The 18,092-nt window shown below is 53.0% G+C and overlaps 1 protein-coding gene across 5 annotated transcripts in view; it reads right to left on the bottom strand.

The window, feature by feature from the left end:
- SMG6 (SMG6 nonsense mediated mRNA decay factor) overlaps positions 1-18,092 on the bottom strand; it is a gene marked incomplete at its 5' end in the record, with an annotated part of 165,735 nt that overhangs the window by 72,647 nt on the left and 74,996 nt on the right. For all 5 annotated transcript variants that reach the window (XM_084651033.1, XM_084651031.1, XM_084651030.1 and 2 more), the window contains 2 exons: positions 4,460-4,625; positions 5,308-5,424. In XM_084651033.1, the coding sequence (XP_084507159.1) occupies positions 4,460-4,625; positions 5,308-5,424 (283 nt within the window). The remainder of the gene's footprint in view (positions 1-4,459; positions 4,626-5,307; positions 5,425-18,092) is intronic.

Below are 18,092 nucleotides of genomic sequence, written 5' to 3' on the forward strand. Positions count from 1 at the left end.
CACACAGTTCCAAAGAGGGCTATACATTGTCTGTATCTTCCCCAAAACCTCTGTGGTCCAACACCAATCAGACTGTTATGGGTGGGGGTCAGCTCAAAGCAGCCTAGAATCAAGAGTATGGATCTTGGGAAGGGTGCAGCCCACCATTCGCATCACACAGGGGCCCTGAGCCCGTTTGGATGTGGAGAGGACACCCTCTGAATGCTGGGGTTCATGCTCTACGCATGTTCCCAAGCACTTGTCAGGGAGAGGACACCCCTGAGATGCTGCTCTCTGAGTCCCCAGTGCCATGTGCTGGAGCGGAGCGCAGCATTTACCTCTCACACCTTTTCCTGCATCTCTGTCCAACAGGGAAAGCAGCAAGCTGAGGAATTTGGTGTTTTTTATTGTAAGGACTCAAATCCAGCAGTGTGATAAATGCATCTGAGCTACAATTAGGAAGATATATAGCATCAGAATGCGAAGGTCTGGGCAGCGTGGTGAAACGCGGGCTCTCCAGAGCCCCAGCTATGTTTCCCATTATGTAACCCTGGTCATGGGCAGACAGCCAGACTCCAAATGAAAAAGAGACTCTGGCTTGGCACTGGTTCTATTTTCCTATCCTCATTCGGGGTCAGTGCAGTGTCATACAGCTGCAGAGAAAACTCCAGGGATTAAACCTGGGAAAGACTCCAAGACCAGGACCCGGGTTCAAGTACCAGCTGAAAGCAATAAACCAACTGCCACAGCTGGGCTGAGTTTAGACGTTCTCAAAGTCCCCTGACTCTGTCATTTGTGGAGAACTAGGAATCACGAATGTGGAGAATACAGCATGAGCGGAGGCCTTGGGATGGGCAGGCCCACCGGCCTAGGCCCCAGACTCTGCAATGAGCCTTGACAAGCCTCCTCAATAGCCCAGGCCCCGGGATGAGCTAGGATGGGCTGCTGTGTTGCTGCTGATACTGCGTCTGGCCCCCGGATGAGCCACTGTGCCGGTGCTGGGCCTGGCCCCGGCCCCGGGATGAGCCATGGTGCCGGTGCAGGGCCTGGCCTTGGCCCCGGCCCCGGGATGAGCCATGGTGCCGGTGCAGGGCCTGGCCTTGGCCCCGGCCCCGGGATGAGCCATGGTGCCGGTGCAGGGCCTGGCCTTGGCCCCGGGATGAGCCATGGTGCTGGGCCTGGCCTTGGCCCCAGGATGAGCCACGGTGCTGGTGCTGGGCCTGGCCTTGGCCCCGGGATGAGCCATGGTGCCGGGCCTGGCCTTGGCCCCGGGATGAGCCATGGTGCCGGGCCTGGCCTTGGCCCCGGGATGAGCCATGGTGCTGGGCCTGGCCTTGGCCCCAGGATGAGCCACGGTGCTGGTGCTGGGCCTGGCCTTGGCCCCGGGATGAGCCATGGTGCCGGGCCTGGCCTTGGCCCCGGGATGAGCCACTGTGCTGGTGCTGGGCCTGGCCTGGGCCCCGGGATGAGCCATGGTGCCGGGCCTGGCCTTGGCCCCGGGATGAGCCATGGTGCCGGGCCTGGCCTTGGCCCCGGGATGAGCCATGGTGCCGGGCCTGGCCTTGGCCCCGGGATGAGCCACTGTGCTGGTGCCGGGCCTGGCCTTGGCCCCGGGATGAGCCATGGTGCCGGGCCTGGCCTTGGCCCCGGGATGAGCCATGGTGCCGGGCCTGGCCTTGGCCCCGGGATGAGCCATGGTGCCGGGCCTGGCCTTGGCCCCGGGATGAGCCATGGTGCCGGGCCTGGCCTTGGCCCCGGGATGAGCCATGGTGCCGGGCCTGGCCTTGGCCCCGGGATGAGCCATGGTGCCGGGCCTGGCCTTGGCCCCGGGATGAGCCATGGTGCCGGGCCTGGCCTTGGCCCCGGGATGAGCCATGGTGCCGGGCCTGGCCTTGGCCCCGGGATGAGCTGCTGTGTCACCACTGGCCCCAGCTCCAGCCCCGGGATGAGACGTTGTGCTGGAGGTGGGCTTTCTGGAGACCCGGTGAGATTTCTAGAGACACAGAGATGCACTGGATCCCCACAGCATGCTCCTATGTTTCAATTTCGATTCAGTCCCTTTGATCTGCTCCAGTCCCCAGAGGTGGCACTCAAGGGAATGGCGAAGTAGCGCTAGAAGGGCTGCTCCCAGCTATTCCAACCCAGCCTCTCAGGACAAGGCCTGGAAGGGAATGTGGAGGGAGCAGAGTATGTCATGGATGGAGAACTCACAGCTGTAGGGCGCATGGAGTTGGGAACATTGCACCTCCTCATCGTCCAGCCTCAGAGTCAAGCTCGGCCCTTAGCATTTACACTTTCTCTCCCTCTCCAAGGTCACCTACCCTTGGGTCCCAGGCCTGGCCCAAGGCATTCCCTTATGCTCTGACCCATGATTTACTTTTAGAACATCTTCAAATAGTTCCTGTCAAGGCCCCTGGACTTGATGGCTCTCCTGGTTAGTAAATAGCCCCAGAACCAGAGTGCAGGCCTGCGTCAGTACAAAGCAGGAATGCTAAGCCAGTCATCATGACTCCTGTCCACCCTACACGGGAGACATGCTGAGACTGGGGAAGTGAAGGGAGAAGGTCACCTGGCAGGGCTGAGCTGGTTCTCCTGCCACCTCTTCTCTTCTTCCCTGGAGAGGCACATGTCCAGCCGGGGGCTCCATTTCTAGCGGTCATGGCCTCCATCACACAGAGGTACACAAGAGTGGTGGGAAACAGGCAAAGAACTGTTGTGCTAAAAGAACATCTTGGTACACCCCAAAAAAACCCAGAGACATGCCATGTAAACTACAGCTCACCATATCTGAGGGGGTCTGTCAGAGAGTGGGCAATGGGGAAGAACAGGCTCTAGCCATTGTAGGGAAAGGATCTGAACAGTGGGAGGAGGGGTAGGCCCAGGCACAGCATGAAGAGAGCAAGGCAGGGAAGTAGCTGGGCCTACTGAGCCTTCACCAAATGGTGAAGCTCGTTGACTTCCCAACTCTGGAGCTCTGAGCAGAGCAGCTGCTCGAAGTACATTATGACCCACACCCAGCTACCTCCTATCACCCGGGACCTGCATCTCCAGCTGCTCCTTGGCACTTGATGGAACCATGGGCCACAGTCTCTGATAGGGGCTGGGTTGTAACCCTCACCTTCTCCCTTCTTGATGGGAAAGGGGGAGCTTGCACGTGCTCCTAACCCTGTCAGGGGGCCAGACTGGCTCCCAGCAGCCGGAGGCAGCTGAGGCAGATCTCAGTGTGCACCCCAAACAAGGGAGGAGGTGGCTCCTCCCTGGAACATGCTGAGCGCTGGCTGCATGAACCCAATCAGAAATTCCATCTCGAGGCAAGCCCGTTGCTGATGGCTCAGCAGCTCCCTGCATAGGCAGCGCAAAGGGAGCTCCGGATTGGTGCAAGCGTGCTCACATGACAACTCCGAGTTTGAGTTCCTGCCCAAAGATGGGCAACAGTTCACATGAGCAGGCAACGGTCCCACATCGAGCAGCCGACAAACAGAAAACAGACTCCATCTCCACAAAATGAGGCCCAGCACTTCCTGTGTGAGATTTCCATTTCCTCAGCCAAATGAAAAAGAACTGGAGTGGAGGCAATAAAACAGGAGAGCGGGACTGGACCTGACGCATTGGAGCAGGGACCCATTAATGGTTAAGCCACTTTGCTGGATTACTCTTAATGCGCCTTCCCATCACCCTGGGTTCTGGCTCCTTTGGATTAACAGTAAGACGTGATTTCAGGCTCTGGATCCAGAGTACCGGAGGCAGATGGAAAATCCTGCGGGAAAGCAGTCACGGAGCATGCTCAGATGCTGCTTCGCACACTCCATACTTGGCCCCTTCTCATGATTTTCTGTCCAAAAATATGCAAATTGCCTAGTCCGCATTACGGACTAATGGTCTGGAATTAGCCAGCTTAGCAAATTAACCCTTTGTGACTGGCTGGGCCAGAGGAAATTGCGTTCAAACCAGGAGAAAGGGGTTCCAAGCACAGCGAGCTGCTCAAGGCCTGGCCCAGGCTGCCTGGGGTTTGTCCAGCTCCTTCTCACAGGTGAAGAGAATACAAGCAGCGAGCTGGGAGCGGATTCCACTCTCACAGACAAACAGCTGGCTGGCTGGCAAAGGCCCCGGGGAGATGCACCCCAGGAAATGGAGAGAGATCCCATGTGTAAGCTAGAAATCTGGCCCATCCTTCCCTGACACACTAGGGAACGAAGGGGAGCTATTCACAAGGGTTAATGCTGTGCCCTTGGGATGCCTGCCACCACCCTGAACCACATACACCCCACTTCCAGCCTGCAGCTCTCACTGCTAGGGAAGATCCCTCTGTCACTAACCCCTTTCTCCACGCACAGGGCAGTGAGCGATACCCTCTGCTCAGGCAGTGGTGCTGGGAGACAGAGCGGACCACCTCCGTGAGGGGCAGAAAAGGAACAAGGGGCACCGGCAAGGAGCCCGCAGAGGTGGGCCCGCGCTGGAAGAGCAGGAAGAGCTCACATACTGTTTGGGCAGCTCGAGGGAGGTGGGAGGGGGGTTCCAGGTGTCCGAATGGCCGAGCATCCAGTCCGACCAGACTTTCACGCTGGGGAGGAGCTCCTTCAGATCCTGGGGCAAGGCGGAGACCTTGATATCATCCTCCTCGGCCTGCTCTGCTTCCTGGGGCCAAGCTGCAGAGACAAAAAAGAAAAGCTGGGCCAGGCCCACTGCAGTCCCCCATTCCTGAGGAAGACTGGCTGGATCCCTCCCTCTTGGGGGTGTGTGCGCACGCAAAGGCCACTGAGTACCTCACTCTGGAGGTGCACAGAGAGTGCTTCATCCCCACTCACACCCCCGGCGCAGTGACGGGCCCAAGGGAAGGATGGGATACAGCATCACCCCATTTTACAGAGTGGTCGTGACCTGCTCAAGCCCACGCAGCAAGTCAATGGCAGAGCCAGGAACAGAACCTAGGAATCCTGACTTCCAGGAGTTGTCTGGAGGCACCAGAAAGCCTGTCATGTAGCAGGATGGATGAAAAGGCTAAGGGTCGTGGTGTCTCACCCCCAATATATATCGTGGGCTCTCCAGCTCGGGCAGCCCCACGCTGAAGTCCTGGAAATGCCTGGAGTCAAAGGGAGAAAGAGCCCAGGGATGGAGGAGGGAGGAATTGTCTGAAAACTAGGACAAAACCCAGAGGCCTCAAGAGACAAGAGGTGGTGTGTGATGGAGCAGGCAGTGAGCCAGCCTGGGAAGCAGGGCTGGGCTGGGGCAGGGAGTACATGAGCTAGCATGACACAGGAATCAACTGCAGCATTGTGTTGTTAGGCAGGCTACCAGCACTACCCAGCACTGTGCAGATAGCTCCCATACCTCCGACAGATGCCTTCAGTAAGCTGGTGCAGCGCCTCACCAGCAGGGCAAACATGCAGAGTCCCAGCGCCGTGGCCTGTTCCTGGAGCACTGAGCGACAGTCCTCCGAGAGGCACTCTGAGGAGACAAGCAGAGAACATCAGCTTATGGTGGGGACAGCAGGCCAGGAACGCTCGGGTGCCCCTCACCCTGAACCCACTCTGAGAGACAAGGAAAACTCCTGCCCTCCTTGCCCTAGTGCATGGGCTGGGGGAGACTGCAGGGGGAAAGCCAAGCACCCAGCATGCTCCTTTCCCCCAAGCCAGCTACCCCTAGTAGGAGAGGAGGAATCAGCATGGCTCCAAACAGGGACATGGCAAGGCAGAGACTCCCCCAAGCTCCTGGCAACCACTGCCCATTGGGTGCCACATAGCATGCAGAAACCCTGCCTGCAGAGCCAGCACTCAGGGCTCAGAAGCTCCCACTCAGTCTTCCTAATTCCTCCTGAATGAGGGGAGAATTCCAAAGTGCTAAAATGATAATTAGCTGCATGTTAGATCTCCATCCTGGCTGGCACGTTCACCTCAGAGCTGAGGACAGGGCTCCTCCCAGTAGTTCACAAGTCACACAACAGCTCAGTCAAGAGGGCTTAAATGAAGCTTTCAGAGTAACAGCCCTGTTAGTCTGTATTCGCAAAAAGAAAAGGAGTACTTGTGGCACCTTAGAGACTAACCAATTTATTAGAGCATAAGCTTTCGTGAGCTACAGCTCACTTCCTCAGATGCATATCGTGGAAACTGCAGCAGACTTTATATATACACAGAGAATATGAACCAATACCTCCTCCCACCCCACTGTCCTGCTGGTAATAGCTTATCTAAAGTGATCATCAGGTGGGCCATTTCCAGCACAAATCCAGGTTTTCTCACCCTCCACCCCCCCACACAAATTCACTCTCCTGCTGGTGATAGCCCATCCAAAGTGACAACTCTTTACACAATGTGCATGACAATGCAATTGCCCAACTTGATTGTCATGCACATTGTGTAAAGAGTTGTCACTTTGGATGGGCTATCACCAGCAGGAGAGTGAATTTGTGTGGGGGGGTGGAGGGTGAGAAAACCTGGATTTGTGCTGGAAATGGCCCACCTGATGATCACTTTAGATAAGCTATTACCAGCAGGACAGTGGGGTGGGAGGAGGTATTGGTTCATATTCTCTGTGTATATATAAAGTCTGCTGCAGTTTCCACGATATGCATCTGATGAAGTGAGCTGTAGCTCACGAAAGCTTATGCTCTAATAAATTGGTTAGTCTCTAAGGTGCCACAAGTACTCCTTTTCTTTTTAAATGAAGCTGTTACTCAAGTAGATGCCACATGACCACAACTCTTCCCAACAGAGTTGCCTCAGGGCAGAGAAAATCCCATCAGTGCATCTACACCCAGTCAGAACCCATTTCTGAGGCTGTGAGAGCGGCAGGGAGCTGGCCAGGCATGGGTTACACTTGGCAGGGCAAGGCAGATGCTGTCCCACTCTCCAATCTAGTCAGTCATGGCAGGTGGCAGCTGGGGAACAGGCATTTTAGCATTTCATTACTGGCAACCTGAGCCCTCAAAATTATTTCTCTGCCCTTTTTGGTGGCTTCACCCCCATGCCCCAGTCCCCACTGAGAAAGTGTAAAGAGGGCACATACCATGAAGCTGTCTGGTCAGGGGTCAGACTCAGCAGCAGGGGAGGTGAAGGCCCTATCCAGAGGGAGAGGGGAGGAGGATGGTGAAGGCCATTTTAATCTTTCCACATGGCTCCATGCTTAAGGCCAGGCCAATCATGCTGCAATAGCCCCACTGCCTTAGCACACTGCTGGCTCACTCAGTCCTAGCTGCAGAGCCCACCTGCCTCTCAGCGCACCAAGGAAGAAGTGTAATGCAAAGCACCATGGAAGAACCTGGCAAAAGCCAGGCAACGCTTGTGTTACAGCTAATGCAAACATCCGACCCAGAGATACCAGGCGGTGCTCATGCCAGCCGTATCAGCCACAGCAGAGGGGACCAGTGACTAAGAGATTCCTCTCCCCATCTGCCCTCTGAACACAGACATGTTCTCCATGACTGACTGACTGACTAACTAAAAATCCATAATAATGCATCAGAAAAAGAGAAGGGACATTAAGCTGAACCTCCAAAGCCATGGCAGGCTGCGGATCTCAGCTAGGCACAAGAGCCCTAACCCACAGACACACAGACCCCATTCCTGCAGGGATCACGGAAAGGCCTGGGCTCGGGATGGCGCAGACTCTGTGGATTTTCAGAGGAGACAAAATTATTTCAAAGAGGTGGGAAGGGGGTAAGAAAAATCAAGAAAATGAGGAAAATTGAGAGGAAGGCCTGAAACCTTGTTTTTGCCACATCTCATGTTCTAAGTAGATGCAAACGAGTTTAGTACCTGGATGGGAGACCACCATTCAGTGGAGGTTGGCACTTCAATAGGGGGCGCTCTTATCTGCGAGGCTGTGCTGAACCTTGCCCCAGTGTGACAGCAGGGGGTGCCAGCTTTTTCTGAGGATGTGACCACTCTGGGACATTAATGCTCACTCTCATGAAACCTTTCCCACAGTAAGAGTGAGAGCCCCAATGTCCTGGCCATAGTCCAGTTCAAGAAACTACATTCAGCTTCCCTGGAATTCATCCCCCATGTTTAATTAGATACTAGATTTTCCTTCACTTCCTGTCCTAAGTTGTCCATCCAGGAGATGGCTGCATCTAAGTGGTGGGTGAGCCCCCTGTATGTACAGCCCCAAAAGCACTTTGGGATCCTCCCAGATGGAAGGCACTACATAAACCTAAGAGATTAATATATTAAAGACAAAGGAAATGACCCTTTGAAAAGCTCTGGGCATTCCAACACAGCCCTCAAGATGACATTTCTGGAACAATGCCCTAGGGGCTCTGGGCAGTTGTCTCCCGAGTCTGATTTACACTCACACCCCATGCTCCCCACCTGGAACCACACTAACTCATCATCTAATGCAAGTCCAGCTCTTACACCACCCTGAGAACAAGCACTGGACTAGCCAAGGCTGGCCTTCACAGTGCATGAGATTCTCTGCAAATGCCAGAAGGCTGCAGTGGGTAGGATCATAACCCTAGAGCCCAGGCACACCACCAAAGACAAGCAGCTGTCCTCCCACTGCCCCCCAAAGAAAACACCAACCAATCCTGCTTCCTGTGAATGCACCAGTGCTGGGGGGGGGGGGGAGGAATCCCCAAAATTGGTGTGACCATCCCACATCTTGACAGATGAAAGGAGACGCAGCAGAGCCAGTCTGTCAGTGGTGCTTAGCAATGGTATGGGAAAAGAGCCTGATGCGTGAGCAGCAGACCTTCCCACAGTAGCTACAGGTCCACTCACCAGAAGGAGGTTGGAGCACACTTTGCTTCCTGGCTTGCCTGCGGGCCTCAGCTTGGGCTCTCCGATAGCTCTCTGCGGTGAATGTATCAGCCTTGACCCGGCTTCTCCAGACTGAGTGGTTGTGGACAGGGTTCTCTCAGTTGCCAGGGGGAATTCTGAATTTCCTGAGAGCTTGCTTGACCGTGTCGCTGTAGCGGTGCTTTGGCCTTCCTCTGCGATGTGGGCGGTTCTTGAGTTGACCAGAGAGCACAGCCTTCGGCAGACGATCTTGAGGCATGCACTCCATGTGTCCCAGCCAGCGAAGCCTGTGAGCATCCAGTATAGTCTACAGGCTGGAGCTCTCAATGATCTCATTGTTAGTGATCCATTGGTCCCAAGTAACTCCAAGAATCTTTTCTGAGACAGCAGAGGTGGAAGCTGATCAATCTCCGCTCCTGCTTGGAGTACGTGACCCAGCTTTCACAGCCGTAGAGGGCGGCATGGATGACAAAAGCCTGATAGACACCTTTGTGTTCATGGTTAGCAACTTGTTGTTCCAAACACGTGAGGTAAGTTTGCCAAAAGTGACAGAAGCTTTCCCAATTCTAGCATCAAGTTCCCTATCGAGGTTAAGTGAGCTGGTGAGAACGGAGCTGAGATAGCAGAAGTGATCCATGTTATCCAGAACTTCATTACTGACATAGATTTTAGGTGGAATATTGGTTCCTTGTGACATGACAACTGTTTTCTTGATACTGATTATCATGCCAAACTTGGTGTATGCATCAGACAACTTGTTCTTTATGACCTGCAGTTCATCACGTGAATGACAGATGAACGTGGTGTCATCTGCGAAACACAGATCCTGAACAGTAAGCTTGACAATATGCCTTCTACTCTGAAATTGTCTGATGTTAAACAAGCTGTCGTCCATCCTCCATTCAACTGGTATGCCAGATAGATCATTTCCAAATGTGTACTTAAGAAGAATAGAGAAGACGACGCCAAAGCTGGTGGGTGCGAAGATGCAGCCTTGCTTCATACCAGTATCAATACTAAACTCGGATGCTGTTTCATTTTCACACTGGATGGTCGCCTTCATTCCCTCGTGGAGCTCCTTGAATAGGGACAGCACCTTTTGTGGACAGCCAATTTTCAACCGGATCTTATAGATGCCATACCTGCTAACTGAGCCGTAGGTCAATGAAGCTACATCGAGAGGTGCCTGTTGTTCACAGCTTTTTTCTGGCACCAAGAGCAATGTGAAGGACGTCAGGCGTGGAGCACCCAGCTCTGAACCTACACTGGCTCTCAGGGCAGATTCTCTCAGCAAGGACTTGGGAGACTTTTCAGCAGGACCCTTGCAAGCACCTGGCCGACCACACTGAGCAGAGATGTCCCTCAATACTTGTTGCTGTCTGCTCTGTTGCCTTTATTTTGAGATATAGTAATTATCTTTGCATCTTTCAGATCCTGGGGTATGTGGCTTTCTTCCCAACAGGCGCAGATAAGTGCTTAGTTGTCCTCCCCCGTGAAAATGCACCACAATAAAATACATGTTGTGGCGAAGTGGGAAGTTTCTCTAACATTTTTATGAAGCCTGTATGTGTCTCAGTTTTCCTCTGTACTTTGCATTGTTACCCAGTGGAGGGAAAAGCATTAAATCTGCTCTTGGGGCAGCACAGGACATCAGGTGTGGGTGGCGCCTTGCTATCTGGGCCACAGCGAGTAGGGTCGTTAAGGAACTGGCTGGAACCTGCTGAAAGCAACCCATGTCAATGCAGAATCCCAAAGAGACAATGGAAAAGCTCCAACGACCAAACACTGACATCTAGGAAACAACCACCAAGGGCAGGAAGATTTTCTGCCCACCTTTCAGCAGGGAAGCTGAGCACAGACCCCAGCTTGAGAACAAAGGACTTAGCCGTGACCAGCATGGGCTAAACTTAAGGGTGGGCTTCTGGAGGAAGCTGGCTGCTCTCTCCTGGGACTCACTAAGGAGGTCAGAGAGAGACCAAGCCTGAAATGGAGTTCATGACAGTTTGGCTGGTGACTTGTGCTGGCTTCACCAGAATGGACCATGTTTTAACCTTCATTTCTCTCTGCTAACCTGAGGCCTTCCAATGCTGTGTTCCAGCCACTGTGTTCTGAAAACGCTGTTTGAGTGTCACAGAAAATACAGACCCGGGGAGCATTAGTCCCTGCAGCATGGACAGGTCTCCTGCCAGGGGTCTGTCTCAGCCGGACTCACTGGGCAGAGCTCCTGGCCTGCAGCAGACAGCTCAGTCCAGAAGGCGGTGAGGCTGCATGGGCTATCCTGAAGAATGAGTGGGACTCCTTGGGAGTCTGCCCCACTGAAGGTGGTTTACAAACTGGGTTGTACACAGATCCTGTGGATCTGTGACACATGGATATGTTGACAACACAGATATGCTGGGAACTAAATGGTAACATTAGAAAGCCCGGAGTTAGCCCCAGAGAAGCAGCTCTGGCCATGTCCAGCTTCACACCAAGGCTTCAGCCACTCTTGGCTCCCCAGGCTGCATGTTTTGGGCTCTGGCTCCACTGGGTGAGGAGCAGTAATTCCCCCATGAGACGGGGAAGAGGAAAAGCAAATGGAGAGAAGGGAATGTGCAGCATGAGCCATTCCAGGTGAGCAGTATGGCCCTCCCTGCCCAGCTCACTCCAGCCTAGCACAGCAGGCTGGGCTCTGTCAGGAACCAGGCACACGGACTAATGCCTGATACACATGGAGCCATGGGGCTGCCTGCCTGGAGCTGAGCCCTGGTGCAGGTTACGAAGTGGCTCATGGTGCCGTCATAAGGATGAATCGGGGAGCATTACACACATGAATTGAAGGGTTGTTTCCCCTTCACTTCCAGCTCAGCTACAATGGGCCTTGTCTTCTCAGCATGACAAGTAAATAAGACCCATGTGGCTCTGAGAATTCATGCACTGGAGCTCCTAAGCAGGCCAAGAAGAGGAGCTCCGCACCGCCCCCAGCCCCAGAGCAATCCAGCCAGCCCAGCTCTGCAGGGAGAGGGGGATATTCAGGGGAGGTCAGGGTGTGTGGGGCTGCTCAAGAACCCTGCCCTTACATCAACACCCCTGTTCCCCAGTGTCACAGCCCTAGGGATTTGATTCTAGAACAAAGAGGAAGCTCTGAAAATCAAGGGAAACTTTCTGCTCAGACACTTTGATCCTTTTCTTCGGGATAGGGGAAGTCACAATGGGGACCTGCAGCTGCGTAGCAAAGATGCCATGGCTGCATGCCACAGGGGCTTGTGGGGGACACATCTCAAACAAAGGAGCCAAGCATGCAGTGGAAGATGGACAGAGTAAGTGAGCAAGTGAAGAGCGGAGCAGACGCACAGTGCCCAGGAAGTGGAGGTTAATTAGGTAGAAGTTTGTAGAGTTCTTTGAAGCTGCAAAGTGCTGGGTGAGTGCTGAGTGTTAAGAAACCTCCTCTGCACCTCCCCAGCATGGCCCCACACATCCAGCACAATGTGGCTGACTGCCTTGGCTGAGAGAAAACTCTCTTTAGAGAAAGTGTTGCTGAAACGGATGTGCTGGGCTTTGCAGCCCACTGAGCTCGGGAGTCCCTCGGAGCTGCATATTGGGCACTGCAGCTGTGACACACAGTACACTCCCTGGAGGTAGAGACTTTCCTTCCTTGGGGCACAGGTAGAAATAAGGGGACCCCACTGCCTTGCTGTTCCTCACCTTTTCTAGCTGGTTCCCAACAGTCAGAATGGCACTAGTATACGCCAAGGTGGGCTACCACCAGCACAGGTACAAACCAAAGCACCTGACGTCCTGCCTGCTCCAGGATAAATCCTGTCAATATCACAGATGCGGCTTCCCCTGAAACTCCTCCATGCCAAACTCCCGCTAAAGCCAGACGTGCTGCCTAATAAGCAGGGGATGTTGCTTCCTACCCTTCAGGCATCACCAAATACTTTGTGCAGGGGGTACTTCCAATTGTCAGTCACAGCATCCAACCAGCTGAAGCTTCCATTAGCTAAGGCTCCAATCTGTTCATCTTCTTTGCTCTAAATCCCATATTAGGCTACACTTAGAAAAACCCAGGAGTAGCAAAGCCGTCTCTCACAGCATATTAACGTGGGTGGAAGTGTAGCCTCACCTGTATGGGATGGGGGAAGGATGCGCCCAAGAGGGGACCGACCAATCAACTCTGGAAAGTGGAAAGGGATCCACAGACAAAAGAATTGTCATTAGTCAAGTGTCCCAAAATGGTTAGAAACATGGCTCCCATGTGCCACCAACACCAAGCCAGGCCTGGGCTCCAATGCTCCTTCCAAAACCGGTGATGCCGAGGGAAATTAATGGGTACAAAGAGAAGGCAACTCTCAGCAGCAGCACATGGCCCAATCTCAAGAGCCTGGCCCCAAGCCCATGACTCACTCCATTCTCAGCCTCTGCATGTAAGCACACAGAGAAGAAAAACAGCTAACGCTGACCCTGCCTCCAGTTCTGATGAACACCTTTCAAAAGAACTGCAAGTACCTATGGGAGCCTGGCTTGCACCCCTCTGAGGACTCCCCCTGTACCACGCCTCGGGACTCTCGGCTGGACTGTGTGAGCTGAGCATTGATCCCTTATTAGAGGTGGGGCTGTTAGCATCACTTTCAGGAATGCCCAGTTCTTCCCATTATAAAACGCTGTTCTCAGTCGCTTATATTTTTGCCGAACTCGCCTGTTTGGGCTGAAATTTTCCATGCTGGACATCTGCCTCAGGCTGCATTTTTTGTCAGTTCAGCCATTTCTGAGAACGAGGCTAGGGACAAATAACATTGTTTTGCCTCTAAAAATTCTTACAGCCTTTTCTTTGAACAGTTCCAGTGGCCCAGACAGGGGGCCCCAGGCAGGAGCAGGGGGCAGTGGAGTAGTCAGGGATGAGCCTTTTGTCAACCCCATGAAAATCTGCCCAAATGTGGCTAAATTATGAGCCTCTGAAATAACACAGGTCGGACATGCTCAATAGAGACTTAGGTTTTAGCAGCTAAACTCTCCAAGATTCCATCCTCACTGAGCACTCTCAAGCCTCTCACAGCTCCTAATGCTGTGTGCCATCCTCATGGAGCGGCAGAGTATGCTCTACCCCAGGGAAAGATTGCTCTGGGCTGGGGTCCAGACACTGAACTGTAAGCAAGGAACCTGTTTCTCCTGTGCTCTCCATGACCCCCTGCAGGCACACAGGAGGAAGCTGTTTTAACTGAATGCAGAGGGAACAAAAGCTGGACGGGGGAGGGTGGAGTAGATTGGGACAAGGAGGTTGAGGAGAGTGGGATTGGAGGAGGGGAGAAACTGTGATTAGGAGATAGGGGGCTGGGACTGTCTGAGCAAGGAGCCTGGAAAAGGGATGCTAGAACTAGCTGGACAAGGAGACTGAGTCTGGGGGCAGGTAAGGGATATGGGGGGGTATGACTGGGAGCCAACTGGGTTGCACCGAGATTGGAGGAGGAACTGGGGAGAGGGAGGGAGACTGGGGACTGGCTGGACAAAGAGGCAAACTAGAAACCAGTGGGGGGAAGGAAGACACAGATCTGACAAGGAGCTTGTGTGCTGAGAGAGAACTGGAACCAGCTGGGCAAAGACACTGGGACAAGGACCCAGGGAGGGGGTGAGGTGGGAGAGAGAGCCCAGGAAAGGAGACAGGGACTGTGAACCAGGTGAGTGGGGGGAAGAAACAATTCAGATGAGGATCTGGAGGGGATTTAGATTGGCTAGACAAGGAGACTGGGACTAGGAGCAGAGGGGGTGGGGAGATTGGGATTAAGACAGTGATCTTGTCGGGGAGACAAGAACAGGCTGGGCAAAGAGCCTGGGACGGAGATGAGAAGCCTGAGTGGAGACTGGGACTGGGCAGGCAAAGGGAATGGGTGTGGGACAATAAGTAGAGAAGAGATAGGAATGGGACAGGACAAGAGTCAAGTTTGGGAGAACAGACAGAAGAGCTTGTGCCTAACAGAGCACACTCCCCTTCAGTGCCTGGAACGAAGTCCAAGATTACCAAATCTAACCACTCCTCTGCTGTCAGCAAACATCTGTGAAAGCCACTGGCAGAGTGTCTCTCTCACCTCCCTCTAGTGCTGGGCCACACAGAGGATGACAACCTACCACTGCGATCATTCACTCTATTAGCTCAAGTGGCAAAGGTCTGTGCCATGGATCAAAAGCTACCAACCCTGCTGATGAGCAGGTGGGTGTCGATGTGATGCCACGCGATGGAATGTGTTTTGTTTGCATTTTTTAAAAACCTAGGAAATTACACAAAAAGATACATTCAAAGATTATTTATGTTGCAACATCAAGCACTCAAAAGTTAGGAAAAGCCAGATTCACAGTTGCTTTTGCAAGCTTAATTCAGCCTCCTTGTGCCTATGGATTATGAAAGTTTTTAATTGCATGATCACGTACTACTTTTTACCCAGGACCTCTGCTTCCCTCAGTGCACAGCACGGCCTGCTCCGGGGCTGAACTGGGGCTGTGTAGTAAAGGAGGCTGTGGTCTGTAGGACATTTGTTACAGATGGCAGCAAGTGAGCAGTAAATGAGGAGGGGACTGCAGGAAGAGAAAAGATGCCTTATGGTTAAGGCACCTGAATGTCACCCTGGTGGGCAAGTCACTCGAACCAAACTTGTCACTGGTGGCCACTAATTGTGTGTTCCTCATTTTCTGGGTGCCCAACTTGAGACCAAGGGGTCTGATTTGCAAAGATACTGAGCACTCACAGCTGCAACTGAAACCATCAGAGTTGGGGTTAAGAACTCTGAAAAACCAGGTCCCTGGTGTCTCAAACTGGGCACCCAAAATTAGTGGAAACTTTTGACCTTAATCTGCATGCCTCAGCACGCTGTCTGTAAAATGGGAGAATACCATCCCTGCACCTCACAGGGGTGTTGTGAAGATAAATTATAGTCTGCAAAGCCCTCAGATAATGTAGTGATGAGTGTCATAGAAAAGCCCCTGCAGAAATTAAGAATTCTGTATCCGAGGCAGAGTTTGAATAGAGGACAGTTTGAATCCAGGGGCACACACTGAACAATGAAGAAAAAACAAAATATGGAATAACTTATTATTAAGTGAACACCATCCACTGAATGAGGCAGGGATCCTGTGGAAAAATAGTATGTGATCATGTAATTAAAGACTTCACCATAATGTAGATGCACAAGAACAATGAATTAAGGTTACGCAGGAAACCTTAATTCTGGAATTATTCTAACTTTTGAATGCTTGACTTTGCAACCGTAGAAATCTTTTAACATAGTTTTGTGTGTAAGATTGAACTACACTGAGCTCCAGCAGGTCCTGCACACTCCACTCCTAGTCCCTCTCCTGCAGAAGGGTGGGAGAGAGCGGGAATTCTAAATCCAGTATCAACAGCATTATTCCCGTCCCACAAACCAGTTTCCTTTACAAAAGTTTGCAAAACTGACTCCATTAGACAGAACCAGCTGCAGCAGCGCCCCCTCTGAGCCACCTACCTGGACTCTCGGCTACACTCCATGCTTAGGGCTAAAAAGTTTGTTCTGGCTTCCCCGTCAGGCAGGATCCAGCCCAAGTTTTCCACAGCCATAAATCTACCTGGGTTTTTTTGAGGGGGGGGGGGGGACCTTGTGTAACTGGGAGAAATTTTTGTTTCTCTGAGAACATTATATTCATGGAAAACATAAACCAACTGTCGTCAAAGTCGCCTGAGCTCAGGAAATGGAGCGGCCGGGAGAAGGCTGCCATGTGGCCGGATGTTATGTATTTCTAATTAGTGCTATACATCTTTCAGCAGCGAGTGTCCTTCTGCTGGGAAACACAACACACTGCCCTTGTTATTGTAACTGTCAGAGAGCGCTTAAACAGATAATCTCCAGGAAAAGTGATAAACACGTCCCCTCTCCCACCAGGGTGTGCAGGACGGCACTGCCAGATCTCCACTAGGGCAACGCAGCCAGCCACAGGAAACGGGGATGGGAAGAGCAGGCAACGGAAGGAACAGCCACACACTGGGGAAGTTCACCACTGCTCCAGTGCCGGCCTCAGGAGGAAATCTTGCAGGGGATGATCAACGCAGAGGCACTATAGTGCATGGCTACCATGCTGCACTGCCAGTCTTCTCCAGCAGGCAGTGCTGCAGGGCGCACGGCAGGAGAGCAGGGTGTGAGAACTCTCAGCTGCTCCAGTCCCAGCCTGGAGCAGGCAACAGTGCAAAGAAGCCCTGATCACCCTGAAACCTGCAAGTGAGCAGCAACAGCGAACATGCTAATGATTCTGTTCTTGTCAATCTTAATCAACAGGCCCCTGAGTCTCTAGCGGATAAAATACGATAGGCTGACAAGTGTTAGCACAGACTCAAGAGGACCAGATCCCTTTGATTCAGGCTGCTGTAGGACAATAGTCAGACAGTCTACAGGTGGGCCTCTCTGAGCTACTGCTCTGGTCGTAGGAGACCTTCCTGGGGGACGGATCCTGGGACAGGTGGCCTGTGGCTACCCTGGAACACAGAGAGCAGCAGTTATGTGCTTTGCTTGCAGGAAGCAGCAGCTGACACCATCTCTTCCAAGTGACACCGCCCAGGGACCAAGAGTGGAGACAAGCAAAGAGAGCAGGTCTCCTCATGCACTGCTGAGGAGATGACATAATGACTGGCCGGGGGGCTACGGAGGTAAAAGAGGTTTGAGAGGGCAGTTTTGCTCAATGAGTTGAGCCATGGGCCCTATAGCTGACGTGTCAACAGCTCAAGCAGCCGGTGGGGAAAGTGCAGACAAGACAACTGATTCACTCTGCTCCCAGCCAGCCACTGCCCTGCAGGGAAGGAGACAGTGGCTGGTCACCTCCAAGCTGACACCACCTGGGAGCGATTTGTTTGCTCTCTTATCACTCAGACACAAGAGCCTTTTCTTCATGAGTCACTCCCCAGTCAGACAAAGTGCTGGCACAACTCCTGAGCAGTCTTCCAGAATCTGTCTGTCTGCAGGAAGTGGGCAAGGAGAGGAGAGCACTACTGGGCTGACAGCTGATGCACTGGGCTCCCAACAGCAGCAGCTGGCGGCAGGAGAAGCTGGAGCCGGCGCACAAACCAGACAGAACACAAAGCAACAACAAAAAGGAGAGAGAGATTCATGGACACAGGGCATTTCCCTGCTGCCCCTTCCAACTCCTCCCCCACCCCGGTTTCCCCCGTGGATAATGTGAGTCAGAGAGACTCACTACCCTGCCACAGAGAACGTGCGAGTCACAGCCCGCCACCCCCTTAAAGAACATGGGAATCTTCCTTACCAGCCTCCACCAATGCCCCCACCAATACGGTGGGAATCACGGGCACTCGCCCCTCCCCTCCTCGATTTACAAATTCACAATGCACCAGTGCAACTCTCCTGGGTGGAAACACCCTAATTT

This window comes from Lepidochelys olivacea (genome assembly GCF_965140295.1).
Source record: "Lepidochelys olivacea isolate rLepOli2 genome assembly, chromosome: 17".
Classification (NCBI taxonomy): Eukaryota; Metazoa; Chordata; order Testudines; family Cheloniidae; genus Lepidochelys; species Lepidochelys olivacea.